The following is a 20821-nucleotide window of genomic DNA, read 5'->3' as shown; positions in this document are numbered from 1 at the left end:
TGAGGAGCGGATGGGCCTGGGGCGGGAGCAGCTGGGCGTGCTCAGAACTTTGGAGTGAGGTTCTCCCTAGACTTCAGCCCTTCCTGCTGTCTGTGGGAGGCAGGGAGCTCCCAAAGCGGGTGTCCAGCCCAGAGGGTCTGGGTGAGAACAGGGGGCTCCTGAGACTGGCGTCTGCCTGCAGTGAGCCGTGCCTGCAGCAGACCCGTGTCATGCCCTCCCGACCCCCCTGGGCCACACCTTCGCCACCCCCGGTCCCTGGGCAGGGTGACCGGAGTCTGTGACGAGCGACCTTGTCCAGAGCCTGCCCTGGTTGTGTCTGCTGTGGGGCCTCTTTCCTCACCTCCCTCAGCTGCTCCACAGAGCCTCCAGTGTCCCACGTGAGAGGCTGGAGCCTCTCCAGGGCCTCTTCTGCATCAGGGTGGAAGCGTCTCGGTCGGCATTCGGGAAGGCGCGGGGGGCGGTGCTGGGGAGCAGCCCTCCGAGGCGGGGCGCCCATCCCGTGCTGCGTGCTCTGGGAGCCCGGCTCAGCCCCGCGGTGAGGGGCCCCCGGACACGCTGCTGGCAGTTCAGACGCGACCCGGCCGAGCTCGGCCTCCGCGTGTGCGCCACGTGTTTGCTTGTGGTTCGGGGGCATCACAGCTCTCGAGGAAAACTGCCTTTTGCTCCCCTGATTCTTTGACGGTAACCAGGCTGCGCAGGCGTCTGGGGGAGGCCCAGCTGTGCTGCTGCGGTCCCTGGGGGAGGGGCCACCGGCGGGCTCCGTGACCCGTGTCCCCGGGGTTCTGTGGTTGCCACCCTCCTCCCCACAGGGCCGCCCCCAGCCGCCCCCCACCATGGAGGACTCTGCGGGGTCATAAGCAGAAGCCCAGAGTGAGCTGCTGTGTAGAGGTGTGGGGTGTGGGCACGCTGGTAGGGTGTGGGCATCCCTCTGGGCTGTTGGCTCTGATTAGGAGCGGTGACACCCCCAACAGTGTCAGGGGCTGCCGTGTGCGCCCAGCGTGGCGGGGGGCCCCAGACCCGGAGTGGGTGCCAAGGAGGACAAGGGCAGGGCCAGCCCTCTGAGCCGTCTGGGAGAGAGAGGCCAAGGCCTGCCCCAGGGACCAGGAGGACTTCACACAAAGGTGGTGATTCAGCCAGGAGTCAGAAGAGCAGCTTACCTCCCGGGAGAGAAGTCCCAAGCATGCGGGCTCAGCGCGTGGTGGCCCCTGGAGGCTGCGGTGCTGGGTGGGGCCACGCCACGAGCACCCGATGCGCGAGGACTGGTCTCGGGGGTCTCCGCTGCCCTCGGCCTGCCCGGTGCCTTTCCTCTCAGCTGGTCTCTTGTTTGGTGGGGACGCACAGCTTGTGAAAGCCTGCTCTGTTTGGGGTGCTGACCGCCCGGCCTCTAACCTAGAAGAGAAACGACTTCATCTGTCTCCCCACAGCGTCTGGCCGCTGCAGCTCGTGGGGGTCTTCCCAGTCTTCTGCCCCCACGACCCTGCTCTAGGAAGGGGCTGGTCGCCAGGGCCCGTGAGGACCCGCGAGAACATGGCCAGGGGCAGTCTGGTCTCCAGGTGTCAAGAGTGCAGGTGCCCCAGGCCCGCTCGTCAGAACGTGGGGTCTTGGGAAGGTGAGCTCTCTCCCTGGGCGCCTCTTTCCTCGCACCGCCCCGGGCTCCCCTGTGGGGCCCACGCAGCACCCGGGTTTTACTTGGAGTGCACGTCCTCGCGTCTGTAGGAGGCTCGTAACCCAGCTCCCCTCCAGCCGTGAGGCCGTGCCAGGCCGCCCGCCTATGTCAGCTCCCGCGGCCCCCGGCCCAGGCCGCCTGGACCACCCCCCCGGGGAAGGCGCTGGCTGCTCTGGTATCGTTGGTATCAGGGGAAGGCGGCGGGCCGGCTGGGCTCTGAGGGGAGAGGGGTGCCGTCCCCCGTGTCCGCACCCCCAGTCCAGGGCCATCTTGCCGGCTCTGTGCCTGGAGGCCCCAGCCCCTCGCCCAGCACCGGCGCCTGGAGGGGTGGCTTGTGGGAAGACCTGGACTGCCCGCCGCTCCCGGATGTCAGGACCTCGACACAGGGGTCCTTGTGGTGGCGCCTGGGGCGGCCTTGCCTGGGGCCAAGCTGGCCACGGTGCCTTTGGAAGGAGTTGATGAACGGAGCTGGCGGCAGCGGCGCTTGGCACCTGGGGGGCATCAGCTGGAGGGGCGTCCAGTGCCTGAGCCAGTGGGGAGAACCCGGCTCCAGGGTCACTGCGTGTCGCCGGAAGCCTGTGCCTGAGGGCTCTCACCGCCGACTCCAGGCCCACTTCCTCTGCCTCTTGGCCCAGCTGCCCATGTGAAGACCCCCAGGGGGAGGCTGCTGCACGGAGCGCAGGGCACGGGGGCGGGGCCATTGGGGGCTTCCGGCCTGGGCCCCCTCGCCTCAGCCCTCGCGGGTGATGGCGGCACCTTCCACCCGCCGCCACTGACTCGGGGTGTCTGGCCCCAGCCAGGTGCGCCACCTGGAGCAGAGGCAAGGGGGTCAGGTCAAGGGGGTCAGCGGGGCCGGGCGCACAGCGGACAGTCGCCCATGGGCAGACGCTCGGGGATGGGCAGAGCAGAGGGCCACTCGGGGTGGGAGGTGCACTCTGCAGGCTGGCCCTGGGAGACCGGGGCTGTGGGCACAGCACCGTCCAGGCAAGTGCAGGCTTCCCGCTGGGCGGCGGCAGCTCCGGGCTCAGACCCAGGCTCCAGAACTCGCTCCACCCACCGGTGTCCGCAGCCCCTCTGGGGCTTGGTCCCTTCTGTGCCCCCGGGGGAGCTGCGGGGCCCCCAGAGGTCCATGTCCACACTTGCCTCCTGTGACCCACACCCCCCAGAACTCCTGAGGTGCCCCCGCGTGTGCCCGTATGTGTGCCGTGTCTGCGCCTGGGCCCAGCGCAGGACCTCATGGCCCCAACCCAGTGCTGGCCCTGCTGCGCCGCACCCAGAGGCCAAGCACACGCTGCCTTTTAAGGCAAAGATCTGCTGTGCGACGCTGAGGGGAAAACATTTCCCTGGCATTCAGAGAGCATTTTTCCTTCCTGTTTCTCTTAAATAAACCACTAGCAACTTTCCAAAACAGGAGAACGAAAAGGGCAAGGCCAGGAGCTGCAGACCTTCCATCCTGTGTGACCCCCTGACCCCTGTGCCTCGGTGGGGCTGGAGGGGGGCCACACACAGTGTCTAGTTGGCGCCCCGTGCAGGGCCCACAGTGGGTCTCCCCCAGGCACCCGGGTCCTCCGTCTTCCCACTGCCCTGAGACCGGCCCCGCCCCCCAGCCAGGCTACGTCCCCCAGGCCTGTGGCTGCCCCTCGGGTGGGGGCCTCACCGAGCATTTATGCCCTCGGATGCCCCCCACCCCCATCCCAGATGGCCCTTCCTCAAGAGTCCGCAGCTGAGGGCAGCCTTTTCTGGTCGGTGGACTCAGGACAGGCTGATGGACCGGCCGTGTATTTGCTCAGAGTCGGGATGTTGCGCTGGAGATCCCAGGCATTCAAGTGAAGGAAGAAGAGTCCCTGTTCTTAGGAACCTCCCTTACGCTCCGCGAGAGCCTGACCGGTCTTGAAACGTGGTGGGTGGGAGCAGTGTGACCCCATGTCGGCCCGGGGGCCCTGCTCTGCACACGGCACATGCTGGCTCCCTCTGCCCCAACCTGCAGAAGACACGGGGACTCGGGTCTAACCCGGCCCGGGCTGGCGTCCCGGCCGCGGCTTTGGCCGCTCCGTCGGGCGGTTTCCTCCCCGGGGGATGTGCCATCCCCTCTGTCTCGGGCCTCGGGGCCAGGGGGGAGGCCGGCTGTGGGGCCACTGCCGTCCCCACCGAGGTGGGGCTGGGGCTCCCTCAGTCCCAGGAGCGCTGGGTCTTGGCGCTCAATGTCCAGAGAACACCTCAAAGCCGTGTGTCTTGTTACACGGCAGCAGACTCTTAACGGATAAGAAAAACGTTAGTGAGAAGTGGCCGTTTCGTCAAATCTCTGTGACATGCGCTGGCGGCGACGTCTGTCTGTGCCTGGAACCACGCGGGGCCGCTTAGCTGGCGGCGGGGAGCGGGGGCCTGTGGGGACAGCAGGCCTCGGGGCGGCCCGGGGCGCCGGCGCACGGCAGGGCCTCAGCAGGGCGGGCTGCTGGCCCCCCTGTGTGGGAGGACGTCAGGCAGGACCCTGTGGGGCTGCGGGGCCGTGGTGTCACAGGGGTTGGGGGGAGCCGGCTCGTATAGCCTCTCTCCCGTCCTCGGGTGGGCTGCAAGCCCCCTGTTGCCTCTGGTTCCAGGCTTGGGCCCTGACAGGGCAGGGAGGGCAGAGGCACAGGGCGGCTTCCGCCCACACCTGGGCCGCAGGAGCTGCAGCCCCCGAGGTGCCCCCCGGAGCTGGGCCTGCGGCCTCCACGCCTGCCTCCGCCGTGACCCCTGCCTCTCTTCTCTTCGCAGGAAGTCCAAAGCCAAGCCCAATGGGAAGAAGCCCGCCGCCGCCGAGGAGAAGAAGGTGTACCTGGAGCCAGAGTATGCCAAGTCGAGGATCACGGACTTCGGGTTCAAGGAGCTGGTGGTGCTGCCCCGGGAGATCGACCTCAATGAGTGGCTGGCCAGCAACAGTGCGTGGGGGCGGGGCGGGGCGGGCGGGCGGGGCGGCCTCTCGTTGCCCCGGGGACCCCTGGAGCTGGTGCCCAGCGTCCGCACACACAAGCTGACTGAAGCTGAGGCACGGGACGGCCAACTCAGAGAGGGCGACTCGGTGCAGGACACCAGGGCCGGGGGAGGCTGCAGGACGCGAGCGTGGCGGCAGGGCCAGGGTGGGGAGGGCCGCAGCCTGGGGGGCGGCTCGCCCACACCTGCCAGCCAGGCTCGGCACTCGGCTCACAGAACACCCTCCGCAGGGCCGTGTGCCGGCTCTCCTCAGAGGAGAGTGCTGCCGGTGCTGCCGGCCATGTTAGTGGTGTCTCCGAGCAGCTGGGGATGGTAAGAGCCGGGGTGGGAGGTGTTCTGCCCAGGCCTTTGTGGAGGGCACTGGGTCACACTGGCCGGGGCACTCTGCCCAGCTCAGCACCGTGGCCCGTGCCGCCCACCCCCGAAGGTGGTGCTGTGCTGAGGCTGCGGCCTCTGGCCTGGTCAGCGCCAGCTGCCGTGCCCAGGGCCTGAGGAGAGGCTCCGGCCCCGCTTTCCCTTCGCAGCCACGACATTCTTTCACCATGTGAACCTGCAGTACAGCACCATCTCGGAGTTCTGCACGGGGGAGGCATGCCAGACCATGGCCGTGTGCAACACGTGAGTGCTCGCCTGCTGGGCCTGCCCGGCACCCCGTCCGCCCCTGCCACCCCGCTCCCACGGCGTCCTTGTTGGAGGCTCACCAGGGCTGCTTCCCTGTCCCCAGAGGCCCCAGCCTGGTGGGGAAACAGGAAGCAGAGCCCAGCAGAGGGGGGACCCGGGCAGCGTGGGTCCCCCTGGGCACGGGTGCCAGGAGCCAGCTGGGCCCTGACGGGCTGTGTCCTGGGGCAGAGGCGTTTCCACAGGACGTGCCCGCCATGCACCCTGAGACTGTGGGGTGTGTGCAGCCAGAGACGCTTCCCGGCGCTGGTCCCGCCGGCTGAGGGCCAACCCGGAGCTCACACTCTGCATGGAGAAGGCGCTGCTGGCCCATGGGGCTGGGGTGCTTTGGTGCCCGCTGCGTGGTGCCCTTCCTTGGGCCTGGCGGGGCTGTGTCTTCTGGAAATGGGCACCCCGAGGACTCCAGGACACCCCGTCTCTGCGGCAGCTCTTGAAGCTGCGTGGGTAGGAGAGCCACCACGTGGACCTGGGCTCACCCCTAGCCCAGGGGACAGAAGCCACGGAAGCGGCCGTGGGCAGGGGGCAATGTGGGCCAAGGGGGAGGCACGGAAGCTCCTCTCTGACAGCCCGTCAGGGTCACGGCCTGCGTGCCGGGCTGACACGAGCGTGTGCTAGCAGCCGGCCTGCTAGTGGGTGTGCTGTGCTGCCGAGGCAGCCCGACTCAGACCCGGACAAGGGGCCCTGCTCTCGCTGAGACCCCTGAAAGCCCAGCCCCACAGAGGGTGTGAGTGCAGAAGACGGCTGCTCTCCACTCCTTACTCACCCGGCGAGAGCTGCTGATGGCATGCTTGGGTGTCACTGTGTCCCCAGAGAGCCGCAGCCCGGCCTGGCCCTCAGAGGGTGTGGCAGTGCTGGGCGCATGCGCGAAGTGAGCCTGGGCTCCTCAGTGTGAGGCGGTAGCCTCTACTGCAGACGTGGCTGGGCAGCCGGAAGGGGGCAAGGGCAGTGCTGCATCACCTGCCTACAGCACGCTCGCAGGAGGTACCTGACCAGGAGATGTCAGGGGGCCCGCGGGCTGGCAGATGCGGAAGCCAGGGCCCTTCTGATGCACTGCCGGTCACCCTTTAGGCACCAGAGTGCTTGAGAAGAGGCTCCTTGAAGGGGCACAGGATTTGGTGTCGGGCAGACGTGTGTCTAGATGTTGGCTCTGCCACGTCAAACTTGGAGATCTGGAGATCTGGAGATCTTCAGACTTGTGCTGGTCAGTCTTGCTACCTGTACCCTGCTTTATAGGCTTTTGTAGGGTTATATCAGTGGTTACTGTCCCTTCATCCAGTAATGCGTGACTCTCTGTGACCCCATGGACTGCAGCACACCAGGCTTCCCTGTCCTTCACCATCTCCTGGAGCTTGCTCAGACTCAGGTCCATTGATTCGGTGACGCCATCCAACCATCTCATCTTCTATCGTCCTCTTCTCCTCCGGCCTTCAATCTTTCCCAGCATCAGCATCTTTTCCAGTGAGTCAGTTCTTCGCATCAGGTGGCCAAAGTATTGGAGCTTCAGCTTCAGCATCAGTCCTTCCAGTGAATATTCAGGACTGATTTCCTTTCGGATGGAATGGTTGGATCTCCATGCAGTCCAAGGGATTCTCAAGAGTCTTTCCTAACACCACAGTTCAAAAGCATCGATTCTTCGGTGCTCAGCTTGCTTTATGGTCCAACTCTCACGTCCATACGTGACTACTGGAAAAACCACAGCTTTGACTAGGTGGACCATTGGTGGCAAACTGATGTCTCTGCTTTTCAATATGCTGTCTAGGTTAGTTATAGCTTTTCCTTCAAGGAGCAAGCATCTTTTCATTTCATGGCTGCAGTCACCATCTGCAGTGATTTTGGAGCCCAAGAAAATAGCTTTTGGATGTTGAGTTTTAAGCCAGCTTTTTCACTCTCCTTTTTCAGCTTCATCAAGAGGCTCTTTAGTTCCTCTTCACTTTCTGCCATAAGGGTGGTGTCATCTGCATATCTGAGATAATTGATATTTCTTCCTGCAATCATGATTCCAGCTTGTGCTTCATCCAGCCCAGCGTTTCTCATGATGTACTCTGCACATAAGTTAAATAAGCAGGGTGACAATATACAGCCTTGACGTACTCCTTTCCCAGCCGGTTTTGAACCACTCCATTTTTCCATGCCCAGTTCTAACTGTTGCTTCTTGGCCTGCATACAGATTTCTCAAGAGGCAGATCAGGTGGTCTGGTATTCCCATCTCAGAATTTTCCAAAGTTTGCTGTGATGCACACAGTCAAAGGCTTTGGAGTAGTCAATAAAGCAGAAATAGATGTTTCTCTGAAATTCTCTTGCTTTTTCGATGATTCAGTGGATGTTGGCTGTTTGATCTCTAGTTCCGCTGCCTTTTCTAAATCCAGTTTGAACATCTGGAAGTTCTTGGTTCATGTACTGTTGAATCCTGGCTTGGAGAATTTTGAGCATTACTTTGCTAGCCTGAGCTGAGTGCAATTGTGCAGTAGTTCAAGCACTCTTTGGCATTGCCTTTCTTTGGGATTGAAATGAAAACTGACCTTTTCCAGTCCTGTGGCCACTGCTGAGTTTCCAAATTTGCTGGCATATTGAGTGCAGCACTTTAATAGCGTCATTTTAAGGACTTGAGATAGTTCAGCTGGAATTCCACTACCTCCACTAGCTTTGTTTTTAGTGATGCTTCCTAAGGGCCACTTGACTTCGCATTCCAGGATGTCTGGCTCTAGGTGAGTGGTCACACCATCGTGGTTATCTGGGTCATTAAGATCTCTTTTATATGGTTCTTCTGTGTATTTTTACCACCTCTTAATATTTTCTGCTTCTATTAGGTCCGTACCATTTCTGTCCTTTATTGTGCTCATCTTTGCATGAAATGTTCCTTGGTATCTCTAATTTTCTTGAAGAGATCTCTAGTATTTCCCATTCTATTGTTTTCTTCTATTTCTTTGCATTGATCAGTGAAGAAGGCTTTCTTATCTCTCTTTGCTATTCTTTAGAGCTCTGGATATATCTTTCCTTTTCTCCTTTGCTTTCACTTTTCTTCTTTTCTCAGCTATTTGTAAGGCCTCCTCAGATAACTGTTTTGCCTTTTTGCGTTTCTTTTTCTTGGGGATCATAGAAAAAGCAAGAGAGTTCCAGAGAAACATCTGCTTCTGCTTTATTGACTACAACAAAGACTTCGACTGTGTGGATCACAACAAACTGAAAAATTCTAAAAGAGATGGGAATACCAGACCACCTGACCTGCCTCCTGAGAAACCTATATGCTGGTCAAGAAGCAACATTTAGAACTGAACATGGAACAATGGACTGTTTCATAATTGGGAAAAGAGTGCGTCAAGGCTGTATATTGTCAGCCTGCTTATTTAACTTATATGCCGAGTACATCATGCAAAATGCCAGGCTGGATGAAGCACAAGCTGGAATCACAACTGCAGGGAGAAATATCAGTAACCTCAGATATGCAGATGACACCACCCTTATGGCAGAAAGGGAAGAGGATCTGAAGAGCCTCTTGATGAAAGTGAAAGAGGAGAGTGAAAAAGCTGGCTTAAAATTCAGCAGTCAAAAAACTAAGATCATAGCATCCAGTCCCATCACTTCATGGCAAATAGATGGGGAAACAGTGGAAACACTGACAGACTATTTTCTTGGGCTCCAAAATCACTGCAGAGGGTGACTGCAGCCGTGAAATGAGAAGACGCTTGCTCCTTGAAAGAAAAGCTATGACCAACCTAGACAGCATATTAAAAAGCAGAGACATTGCTTTGCCAACAAAGGTCCATTTAGTCAAGGCTATGGTTTTCCCAGTAGTCAAGTATGGATGTGAGAGTTGAACCATAAAGCAAGCTGAGCACCGAAGAATTGATGTTTTTGAACTGTGGTGTTGGAGAAGACTCTTGAGAGTGTCTTGGACTGCAAGGAGATCCAACCATTCCATCCTAAAGGAAATCAGTCCTGAATATTCATTGGAAGGACTGATGCTGAAGCTAAAGCTCCAATACTTTGGCCACCCAATGCAAAGAACTGACTCATTGGAAAAAACCCTGATGCTGGGAAAGACTGAAGGCAGGAGGAAGAGGGGATGACAGAGGATGAGATGGTTGGATGGCATCACCCACTTGATGGACATAAGTTTGAGCAAGTGCTAGGAGTTGGTGAAGGACAGGGAGGCCTGGTGTGCTGCAGTCCACAGGGTTGCAAGGAGTCGGACATGACTGAGGGACTGAACTGCACTTCTTGGGGATGGTCTGGATCACTCCTCCTGTCACAAACCTCCGTCCATAGTTCTTCAGGCGCTCTGTCGATCAGATCTAATCCCTTGAATCTATTTGTCAGTTCACTGTGTAATTGTAAGGGACTCCACTTAGGTCGTACCTGAATGGCCCAGTGGTGTTCCCTACTTTCTTCAGTTTAAGTCTGAAGTTTGCAATAAGGAGTTCATGATCTGAGGCACAGTCAGCTCCCAGTCCTGTTTCTGCCGACTGTATAGAGCTTCTCCATCTTTGGTTGCAAATCAGTCTGATTTTGGCGTTGACTGTCTGGTGATGTCCATGTGTAGACTTGTCTCTTGTGCTGTTGGGAGAGGGTGTTTGCTGTGACCAGTGCGTTCTCTCGGCAGAGCTCTGTTAGCCTGTGCCCTGCTTCATTTTGTACTCCAAGGCCAGATTTGCCTGTTACTCCAGGTGTCTTTTGACTTCCTATTTTTGCATTCCAGTCCCCCTATGATGAAAAGGACATCTTTTTTTGGTGTTAGTTCTAGAAGGTCTTGTAGGTCTTCAGAGAACTGTTCAGCTTCAGCTTCTTCACCATTGCTGGTTGGGGCATAGACTTAGGTTACTGTGACATTGAATGGTTTGCCTTGGAAGCAAGCAGAGATCATTCTGTCGTTTCTGAGACTGCACTCAAGTACTTCAGCTTGGACCCTTTTGTGGACTATGAGGGCTACTCCATTTCTTCTAAGGGATTCCTGCCCACAGTAGTAGATATAATAATGGTCATCTGAATTAAACTCTCCCTTTCCGGTCCATCTTAGTTCGCTGATTCGTAAAATATCGACGTTCACTCTTGCCATCTGCTGTTGGACCACTTCCAATTTGCCTTGATTCATGGACCTGACTTTCCAGGTTCCTGTGCAGTACTGCTCTTTACAGCATCGGACCTTGCCTCCATCATCAGGCACATCCACAGCTGGGTGGTGTTTTCCTTTTTGCTCCGTCTCTTCGTTCTTTCTGGAGCGCTCTCTCCGCTTTTCTCCAGTGGCATACGGGCCCCTACCAGCTGGGGGAGCTCGCCTTTCTGCACTGCATCTGTCTGTCTTTTCATGCTGTTCATGGGGCTCTCAGGACAAGAACACTGAAGTGGTTTGCCAGTCCTTTCTCTAGTGGACCACGTTTTGTCGGAAATCTCCACCATGACCCATGTGTCTTGGGTGGCCCTACATGGTATGGCTCATAGTTTCATTGAGTCACACAAGGCTAACACGCTGTCTAGGTTTGTCATAGTTTCTCTTCCAAGGAGCAAACGCCTTTCTAGGAATCGTTCAAGACCAAGGAATGGAAACTCACATGAGTTAGTTTAAAAGGAAACGGGAGGTTTGTCAGAGGTCCACAGAGCCGTGTGCCGTCTGTCACAGGGCCATCAGGTCCACCCAGGGCCCAGAGTGGGGCTGCAGCCCAGGCCGGACACCCTTCTCCACCCTGCTGATGCCTGAAGGACTGGAACCAAAGGGGAGTTTGGAGTCCCAAGAGAAGAGAAGGAGGCTTGTGCCCAGAACACATTTGAAGACCTAACAGCTGAAAACTTCCAAATTTGGCCAAGACACAAACCTACAGATTCAGGAAGCCTAATGAGTTTGAAATAGGATAAACCTGATGAATCCACCACAGGCACGTAATCAAACTGCTGAAGAGAACGCTGTCACAGCCAGCAGAGCCAGCAGCAGAGCCCCTGCAGGGATGTGGTGGGGTGGCTGTGGCCATCCTTACCCATCGGGGGCCAGGAGGAGGCCCCACAACACGGCTAAGGTGCTGAATGGAAATAGCAGTCTCCCGGGAGTTCCACATAATGTCCTTCAAGCATGAAAGTAAGATGGGGACCGCTGTCAGCGAGGGGACACTCAGAGAGCTCACTTGCCGTGCAGTGAAGGGAGCAGGGCTAGGCGGGCCGCGGGCCAGAGGACACGGGCAGACGCAATGACCGCCCCTTCTCTTCAGCTCTTTGAAGCGTGTCTGGTAGGTGAGCAAAAGCCATAGCTGTCTGACGGGCCTCCAGTGTGTGTCTGCACGCTGAGACAGTGGTGCCCTGGGGGCGGGTGGAGAGCCCTGTGTGCGGTCAGCGTTCTGACTCCAGACGTAGAGGAGGTCCTGGGCGCCAGGTAGAGGGTGGAAAGGTCAGGATGTGCTTTGTAATCCTTTGAGCAACCTCTAAAAAAGTTGCATAAGGGACATAGATCATGCTAGACAAATTAAAAGGAGGTAGTGCGGAAGAAGGCGGGAAATACAGGGAGTGAAAACGAGGGGAAGAAGTGGTTGTGGACTTAGATTCAGACAGGCCCGCCATCGCGGTTACTGTCGTGCTGTGATCGTGCGGGTGACAAGACAGAGGCTGTAGGTCTGGGGTTTTAAAATGAACCAGCTGTACAGGGAATATGAGAAAGTCACTTTAAATGCAGTGACACTGGCAGGTTGAAAATGAAAAAATGGAAAAAGAAAGGCCAACAAAACATAAGTCAGAAGAAAACTAAAGTGGCTGCGCTCATACCAGACAAAGCAGACTTCAAGTCGAGAAGTACTGACCTCGAGCGCATCTGTGCCAAATAGAGCTTTCACACGGAGCAGACGGACAGAACCGAAGGGACAGATCCTGTGGTCTCGGGTCTCAACGTCCCTCTCTTGGTAACATATGGGCTAGCGGGTAGAGAGCCAGCAGGGACCCGGAACTAAATAGCACCATCAGCCGGCTGGACTGAACTGACCTTTACTCCACCCTCCGTAGCAAAATCCACATTCCTTTCAGGTGCACTGGGGTGACTCACCACAGGAGGTCGCGTCCTGGCTCACAAAACAGACCTTAGCAAACTAATCAGAGGTGCAGGGTAAGTTATCCGACCAAAATTAGTTACGTTTGAAACGAGTAACAGAAAAACTTCCAGCCGTTTAGAAATCAGTGTACTTGTTTTCTCTTCCCATGCTGTGTGGCATGGGGACTCTTGGTTCCCTGATCCAGGCAGGTCGGATGTGTCCCCTACGTGGGGCACACAGTCTTCACCACTGGAATGCCAGGGACATCCCAAGAAATTAACACACTTTCAAATAATCCATGGGTCAGAGAGGGAGTCTCCAGGGAAATGAGAAACTTATAAACTGAAACGAGAATGCAGCAGATTTAAACTGCATTTGAGATGCAGCTAAAGCAAGGTTTAGAGGAATGTTCAGAGGATTAAATGCTTGTTTCAGAAGAAGAAAGACCTTAATTCAACCTAAGCTTCCATATTAAGAAACTGGAAAAAAAAGCATGTGCGTGCATACATGTCTGTGTTGTCTCGTCCAGCTCTTTGCAGCTATAGCCTGCCAGGCTCTGTCCATGGGATTTTCCAGGCAAGAATGCTGGAGTGGGTTGCCATGCCCTCCTCCAGGGGATCTTCCTGATCCAGAGATCGAACCTGCATCTCCTGTGTCTTCCTGCATTGCAGATTCTTCACCACTGAGCCACTGGGGAATCCCAGAAAAAAAAGCAAAAAACACAACCCTAAATTGAGCAGAAGAAAGGAAATGATAAAATAGGCACAGAGCTCACTGACGTGGATTTCCGAAAACAAATGAAACCAGAAGCCAGTTCCTTGAAAAGAGAAGTAAAATTGAGAAACCTCTAGTAAAACTAACAAAGGTAAAAAGAGAAAAGATACAGATAATCAATATAAGGAATAAAAGAGGAAATAACTGTAAACCCAGCAGAAATTAAGAGGGTAATAAGGAAGCATCAGAAAAATCTCTGCTTACGTAAATTTAACAATTTAGATTAAATGAACTAGTTCCTTGGAAAGCACAAAATACCACAATTGACCCAAGATAGGTAATGCAGTGAGGCAAGAAAAAGGGATAAAGTCATTTAAATTGGAGAAGAAAATAAACCTGCATTTGCATACAGCATGATTGTCTGTAGACAAGCCCGAGAGCTCCAGGAAAAAGTTGAGTCAATCAATCTAGCCAGCTCAGCACACACAAACAATCAACCGTAGTCTGTACACTAGCAGTGTGCAACTGGAGCACAGAGTTGATAAAGTTACATCATTTACAGTAGCTCCAAAAACAGTGAAATACTTAGATGTAGACTTGGGGAGACATGTGCATGCACGAAGCTACAAAACGCTGATGAATGAACCAGCGCAGATGGAGAGACGGGAGACAGCGCACCAGAAGTGTAGATTCACTCAACGCAACTTCAGTCAGACTCCCAGCAGAGCTTTCACCCATAAATAAGCTGATTATAGAATGTACATGGAGCAGCAGAATCCCTAGAATAGCTACAGTGATTTTGAAAAAAAGTCAAATCAGTAGAGTCCAACAGTGCTGTGCTGAGTTACTATAAAACTGTGGTAATCAACACTGTGGTGTTGGTGAAGAGACACAGAGGTCCGTGCGACAGAGCAGGATCCAGAAACGCACCCGCACAGACGTGGGCCCTTGATGTTTGACAGGAATGAGAAGAATTCAGTGGAGAAAGGACAGTCTTTTCAACTAATGCTGTTAGAAAAACCAGTCATCCAAATGTCTCCTTCTGCCAGAGTTGACTTGAAGTAAATGCTAACTCTAAATATGAACCATACCACTTTCAGAAGAGAACACCGGAGCAGCCTTCGTGAGGTAGCACTGGGCTGAGAGTCCTTGGTCATGGCGCGAGAGACAGTCCATCCATGGAGAGTCAGTAAGGTGGACTTCACCGAAATTCAGAACTTTTGTTCTGAGAAAGACACTGTTGAGAGAAAGAGACAAACCACAGACGAATCCCATATCCAAGGGAGGACTAGTGCCTGGAAGGGATGAAGAACCCTCACAGCTCACAGTGAGAAACCTGGTTATGACTGGGCAGAGGACGCAGACCGGCCACGGGGAGGACCCCGTGCACCCACGGGCAGAGGAACACCAGGAGCAGGCGGAGAGCACGGATTCAGACGCTGCTGGGGGGCGTCTGTCACCTCCTCGCCACATGCCCGCACGGGTGGAGGGGATGCCGGTGGAGCGGCCACTCCGGGGACATCTCGGTGGTGTTCCTGCTGTGGACCTGGCTGTCCTGCTCCCGAGCATCCACGTGAGAGAAATGGGAACTGGAGCTCATAGAGACGCCTGCCCAGGAGGGTTTTAGCAGCCTGACCCATAATTGCCCAAACTGCAGGCCACCCAGATGTGTGATGGACTAGTGCATCCCCACAGGAGTCCGTCTCAGTGACGAGAAAGGCAGGGCGGACGGCAGAGCCAGGCTCCAGACGCCACCTGGGGTGCCTGATGACGCATCGCTAATGTGCGGGGGGCTGACAGCAGGCCAGGGGCCGGGCTGGGAGCTGTTGGGGTTAAAACCCGTCAGGCTGCACGCCAAAGCGAGTCAGCTTTACTGTGAGACGGTGCAGAAATAAAACGAGGCCGGAGAAGAATGCTGAACGCGGAGGGTCCCGGCTGCATGGGCAGGGCCGCAGCAGGCCCCGAGGAGTGGGTCTCTCTGGGTCTGGACCTCGTGGGAAGGCCTCCTGGTTTCAAGCTGCAGTGGTTTTTCCGACTCTGGCACTGGTGGCCAGGGGCATCAGCACCAAGCAGGGCGGGGGAGTCGCTGGGGTGGTGCTGCACCCCTCCCTGCACCAGCCCCAGGACCCCAGGGGCCGCTGTGAGGGGAGGGGGGCGTCATCTGTCCTCTCTCAGCGCGTCCTCAGGCAGGGCAGGGGCCTGGGCAGGGGACAGACGGTCAGCAGGGCCACCCTGTGTTGGGGAGGGCTCTGGATCCTTGCTGGGTGTCTGCTTCCTGGGGCCCCTCAGGAAGCTCGGCCAGCTTCTCAGGGCTTTGTCTGACCCACTCCGGGGCCTTGGGGGGCGTGCGGGTGCTGGGCTCTGCGGGGCCCGCAGTGCTGGGGCAGCCTGGGCGCAGGCGTGGCAGGGAGGCCTCGCCGAGGTGGAAGTGGCTGGCAGGTGTCATCTGCCTTCTGCAGTGGGGAGGCCGGGGCCTGGTACCCAGTGGCAGTCAGGGCTGTGTTCCCTTGTCCAGAGAGGGGCGGCCATTTTCCTGGTGGCCTGCCCATTTGTTGTGGGCTGTGTTCCCGTCTTGCAGCCTGACCCCAGCCCGACCGGGGGCACAGATGAACTCACAGGCGAAGGGGGTGAGAAGAGCCCTGGTTCCTGCTAGAGGAGTAGGGGTGGGCAGCAGGGCTGTTCTGAGGTCCCCTGGGCTGTGTCTTCTTTCGGCCATGAAATGGAGAGCCTGCTGTCTTGCCAGCAGGTCTGACCAGGTGTTGGGAGTGCGGGGGTGCCCTGTGGCTGTCACCCAGGGGTGCTTAGTGAGCTCAGGAAGTCAGGGCAGGGTGCTCAGGGCCAGCCTGGGGTCCTGGCCTGCGATAAAGTGGGATGGTGCTGGGGAGAGCTGTCAGTTCTGAAGCCCAGTAAAGACAGCGAGAGGGGGCGGGGTGCTGGCGGAGGTCTGCTGGGGCAGGGTTGGTGCCTAGGCCGTAGAAGGGGCGCCCTGGTCATCGCTCACTGACCCAGGCAGCCTGCAGTTCCCCTCTCCCCGCCAGCGGCTCGGGGCCGTGCTCCACCAGCCCGCCTGCAGGCACAGGGCCCCCTGCTGGGAAGACTGGAGCCCACCCTGGGGCGGGAGGGGAGAGAGGGACGTGGTGGCTGCAGGGGCCCGTGCCTGGAGGATGGCAGAACAGCAGCGTTTCGTGAACTGGGAGATGCGCCTGGTCTCAGGGCTGGGCCGCGTGTCCGCAACTCCTGCCGCCCTGACCCACCCCCACCTGCCGGGGAAGCCTGAGGTAACCAGGGACAGAGGCCCCCACCCCAGGCGGCCCAGGGCGCAGGCTTGGCCCATACTGGGGTCAGCAGGAAGCCGCCTGTGGGACGAGTGAGCGTGTTGCGCGCTCGGTCACGGCTGACTCTCTGCTGCCGGTGGACTGTAGCCCGCCAGGCTCCTCTGTCCATGGGATTCTCCAGGCGAGTACAGGACGGGGGTGCCAGTCTCTTCTCCGGGGGATCTTCCCGACCCTGGGGTCTAACCCAGATCTCCCGCACTGCAGGCAGATGCTTTACTCTCTGAGCCACCAGGGAAGCCCCGGATCCTGACAAGTCAAGGCAGGGCCTCCGGGGAAAGATGGGAAAGCTGTCTGTCGCCGTTAACGCAGGGGGAGGTCCCGTGAAGCGCAAAGGGTGAGCGCGGCCAGCTGTCCCGGCCGCCCGTCACCGCGCGCCTGTCCCCACAGACAGTACTACTGGTACGACGAGCGGGGCAAGAAGGTGAAGTGCACGGCCCCCCAGTACGTGGACTTCGTCATGAGCTCCGTGCAGAAGCTGGTGACCGACGAGGACGTGTTCCCCACGAAATACGGTGCGTGTCCCCGCCCCGCCCCGCCCCCTCCAGGCTCTGCGCCCTGACCGCCAGGGCAGCGCGTGGCCCGCGGGCGGTACCATCGCCCCGGCCCCTCCTCGCGGGCCCCGGGTCCCAGTCGGTGGCGCCGCAGGCGGGCGCGCAGGGAGGCCTGCGGCGGGGGGAGGGGGGCAGAGCCCGCCCCGGGGCCGGGCCGCGGTGGTGACCCGGCCGCCCCGGGGTCGCAGGCCGCGAGTTCCCCAGCTCCTTCGAGGCGCTGGTGCGGAAGATCTGCAGGTACCTGTTCCACGTGCTGGCGCACATCTACTCGGCGCACTTCAAGGAGACGCTGGCGCTCGAGCTCCACGGACACTTGAACACGCTCTACGTGCACTTCATCCTCTTCGCCCGCGAGTTCAACCTGCTCGACCCCAAAGAGACGGCGGTCATGGACGACCTGACGGAGGCGCTGTGCGGCGGGGGCGGCGGGGACGGGCCGGGCGGGGCGGCGGGCGCACAGAACCACGTCAAGGAGAGGTGAGCCCGGCGGCGCCCGCGCCGAGGGAGCGGCGGCGCGCCGCGCGCGTCCGTGTCTGTGCGCGCACGGACGCTGGGCGCCCGGACTCTCTGCCGTCGGCCCCGAGAACCTTGGACTCCGCTCGTCCGTGGCCGACGCCTCCGGGGCCGCCCGTCCGCGTCTCCCTCTGGGGTCTGCCCCTCCGGGTCTTCCGCGCCCGCCCCGCCCCCGGCTCGGCCTTGACCTCCGGGGAGACACGCAGCGGGGCGGGGCCCGCAGGCTTCGCTTCTGCCGCCCTTTGTCTTGGCTCGGGCTGGAGTGGCTTTTAGAGACCCCGGCCCGCCTTTCTCCTCCCCCCGCGCGGTCTGGACTCTGGCCCGGGACCGGCTGGAGGGGCGGGGAGGCCGGGAGGCCGGAGCTCCGCGAGCTGCAGCGTCTCCCTCCACTGCCCTCACTGCCCAGGAGGGGAGCGGGGCTGGCCAGGCTCCGGGCTGCGGTGCCCCGGGGCTCGGCCTGTGCGGACCGCGGCGGGGGGCAGGAGCGCCTGGCCTCCCTGGGCGGGTGTAATAAAGAGCCTTCTCTCAGGTCAGCCCCTGTGTGTGTCCTCAGCGTCTCGGTGCCCCGTGTTCTGGTGTGCTGGCCGAGAGCAGGTGCTGCGTCTCTGCCGGGGCTCACCCCGGACTACCCTGCTGCACGTGTCCACGAGTTGCCAGGAGCTGTGGGCAGGGCTGTGTTCTGTGGGTCAAGTCCCCAGGGGTTCTGGACCCCCAGTCTTCCTGTGGTGTGCCCTCTCCACACTGGCAGCAGGGACCCTGCAGTGGGGCCACAGTCGGCCAGAGGTGGGCGTCCTGGCCAGCCGGCACAGAGGCTCTGCTGCAGGGCCCCCTCTGGACTGGGCAGCATCCCTTGGCTGGGTGTAGGATAGCTGGGGGGTGGTGTGAACAGCCTTGGAGCTGGTCCAGCCCTCTGTGGGCAGAGACGCGGGGCTCCCGCAGGGCCCTGTGCCTTCTCTGGGTGTTGATTGTTGTCACGTGCCCCACCCCGATCCCCTGCCAACCCTGAGTGGCAGTAATGGGACCCTGGGCCCTGGTCTGACTCTCAGCTACTGGGGCTCTTATACTCTCCCCGCCAGCCTGTGCCCTCCTCGGTCCTGAATTTTCTGCCCTCCTGACGCTCAGCTGACCTCAAACTCAGTCGTGGCCAGCAGACCCTTCCTCTGCCGCCCTGGCATGCCACCAGCCCCCAGGCCTAGCGGGGCCACCTGCTCCCTCCGCCTCCCGGAAGGACAGGCTCCTGGCTGACCACGCTGCACCCACACACACACTGCCAAGAGCCCTGCGCCTCTGGGAGGCCACGGCCCCTCCCAGGCCACCCACCCCGCGCACCACCCCTCTGCCTTCCGGCTCGCTGTGAGCCCTTGGTCTGCAGGCCACATGAGGTGTCCCCCTCCTCGTCTAGGTATGGATCTCTGAAGTAGGGGACGCAGGGGAACTGGACCATGGCTGACCTGGTGCCCAGGGAGGACCCTCTGGGGGAAGCCGGAGGGGGCGGAAGGGAGCCGGCCTGCTGGGTCCCCAAATGTCCGTGCAGCAGACTCGTGAGCAAGCAGCTTGGATGTTTAGCTGAGGAGACTCCAGCCAAAGTGTCAAAGGTGCAGCCTGCTTTCTCTGCTGCTTATAGTAAAATACACATTGAGAGCCTGAGACAGAGCTAGTAAGAAAAGGGATCAAAACACTTGATGGTCTGAGGTCTCAGCCAAGCCCGACTGCAGAAAGACACTGGACTGAGGAGATTGCCTGTCGGGAAACGCAGCCTAGAGAAAAAGCCAAGGGTCACTGGGCCTCCTTTTGCTGGAAATGTAGGACATGAACCAGGGCAGAGATTCCGTCAGAGTCTTGGAACAGACGTCAGTCGGCCCAGCGGAAGCCAGAAACGGGAAGGATCTCGGGAGGATCTGAAGGAGCCTCTTGTCTTAGGGACTGAACCCCCGCGCCGTACCTCGATAGCGCCATGGTTCCTGAGAACTTCATCCCGTCAGAAACACGGCCAGCTTGGACCGAAGGGGCAGAGGGTCGAGTGGGAGGCTGTTGGACTCACAGCTCTCTGGGCAAGATGCAGGCTGATGGAACCTCGGCTGAGGACGCTGGCTCCTTTTCTCTAAAATGAAGGGCTGAAGGGGGCAGAGGGTCCTGCGGGTGGAGCCCGCAACCACGGAGGGCAACTGCCGGGCCTTGCTGCGCACTGGCCTCACGGGCTGTGCCGCGCTGGACTTTGAAATCCACCTCCTTCATTTTCTCCCTTTTCGGATGGAAACTCCCGTGCCTGGCCTCTTGTACCATCTCTACTGTTCTCGTTTGGAAGTAGATGACTTCTAGTTTCAAACAGCCGTGGGGAAAGGGACAGTTCATATTCCATGTCTGCTATTAGCTGCTTCAGGTGGTTTAGGTGAGGTTTGGGGTTTGACTTGACCCTGTAGTGGGTTGAGACTTCAGGAAAGGGGTGTGTTTTACACATGAGGTGGATGTGGAACTTGCTAGGGAGCAGTCTGCAGTGGGCGGAGTCACACACCCTCCCCCAGAAAAGAGCCCACCCCCACGTGCCTGGAACCTGTCAGCCTGTTACCTTCCCCAGCAGAGGGGGGCAGCTGCAGAGGGAGTGAAGCTTGCTCACCAGCTGGACTTGAGGGGGGAGACCGGGCTGAGTGTGGTCACGGGGCTCCTTCAGACGGAGGAGGGAGAACCAGGGCGACGCAGCGTAAGAAGGGCTGGCCTGTGCTCCTGGCGCCAGGAATGCAGGGGCCTCCAGAAGCTGACTGAGGAGACGTCCCTGGTGGCCCAGTGGTTAAGAATCGGCTTTCACTGCAGGGTAGTTCAGTCCTTGGCCCCCCGTGCTGTAGGATGATGGCGCCCACAGGCCTCGACTAAAGAGCCTGCGCGCCCTGATGACAGAGACTAGGGCGCCCAAGGGTAAACCAACAAAGGCTAAAAAAAAAACAGCTGCAGAAGGAAATGGGCCCTCCCCACGGTCATCAGAAGTGAGGCCATTTCAGTGAGGCCCCATTCCTGAACTTCAGAACTTAAGAAGGCACGTTTCTATGGTTTCATTTCAGTTCAGTTCAGTCGCTCAGTCATGTCCAACTCTGCGACCCCATGAATCGCAGCACGCCAGGCCTCCCTGTCCATCACCAACTCCCAGAGTTCACTCAGACTCACATCCATCCAGTCAGTGATGCCATCCAGCCATCTCATCCTCTGTCGTCCCCTTCTCCTCCTGCCCCCAAATCCCTCCCAGCATCAGGGTCTTTTCCAGTGAGTCAACCCTTCGCATGAGGTGGCCATAGTACTGGAGCTTCAGCTTTAGCATCATTCCTTCCAAAGAAATCCCAGGGTTGATCTTCAGAATGGACTGGTTGGATCTCCCTGCAGTCCAAGGGACTCTCAAGAGTCTTC

The 20821-nt window shown here is 58.8% G+C and overlaps 1 protein-coding gene across 2 annotated transcripts in view; it reads left to right on the top strand.

Annotated features, from left to right (window-relative positions):
• Window positions 1-17396, top strand: part of MOB2 (MOB kinase activator 2) — a 51449-nt gene extending 34053 nt beyond the window's left edge. For both annotated transcript variants that reach the window (XM_068978580.1, XM_068978579.1), the window contains exons 2-5: window positions 4421-4584; window positions 5161-5254; window positions 16752-16876; window positions 17104-17396. In XM_068978580.1, coding sequence (XP_068834681.1) covers window positions 4421-4584; window positions 5161-5254; window positions 16752-16876; window positions 17104-17396 — 676 coding nt within the window. The remainder of the gene's footprint in view (window positions 1-4420; window positions 4585-5160; window positions 5255-16751; window positions 16877-17103) is intronic.
• The last annotated feature ends 3425 nt before the right edge of the window (window positions 17397-20821 follow it).

The sequence above is a fragment of the Capricornis sumatraensis genome, chromosome 8 (assembly GCF_032405125.1).
Source record: "Capricornis sumatraensis isolate serow.1 chromosome 8, serow.2, whole genome shotgun sequence".
NCBI lineage: Eukaryota > Metazoa > Chordata > Mammalia > Artiodactyla > Bovidae > Capricornis > Capricornis sumatraensis.
The sequence above is the reverse complement of the archived record's forward strand: the minus strand, read 5'-3'. Positions and strand labels throughout refer to the sequence as shown.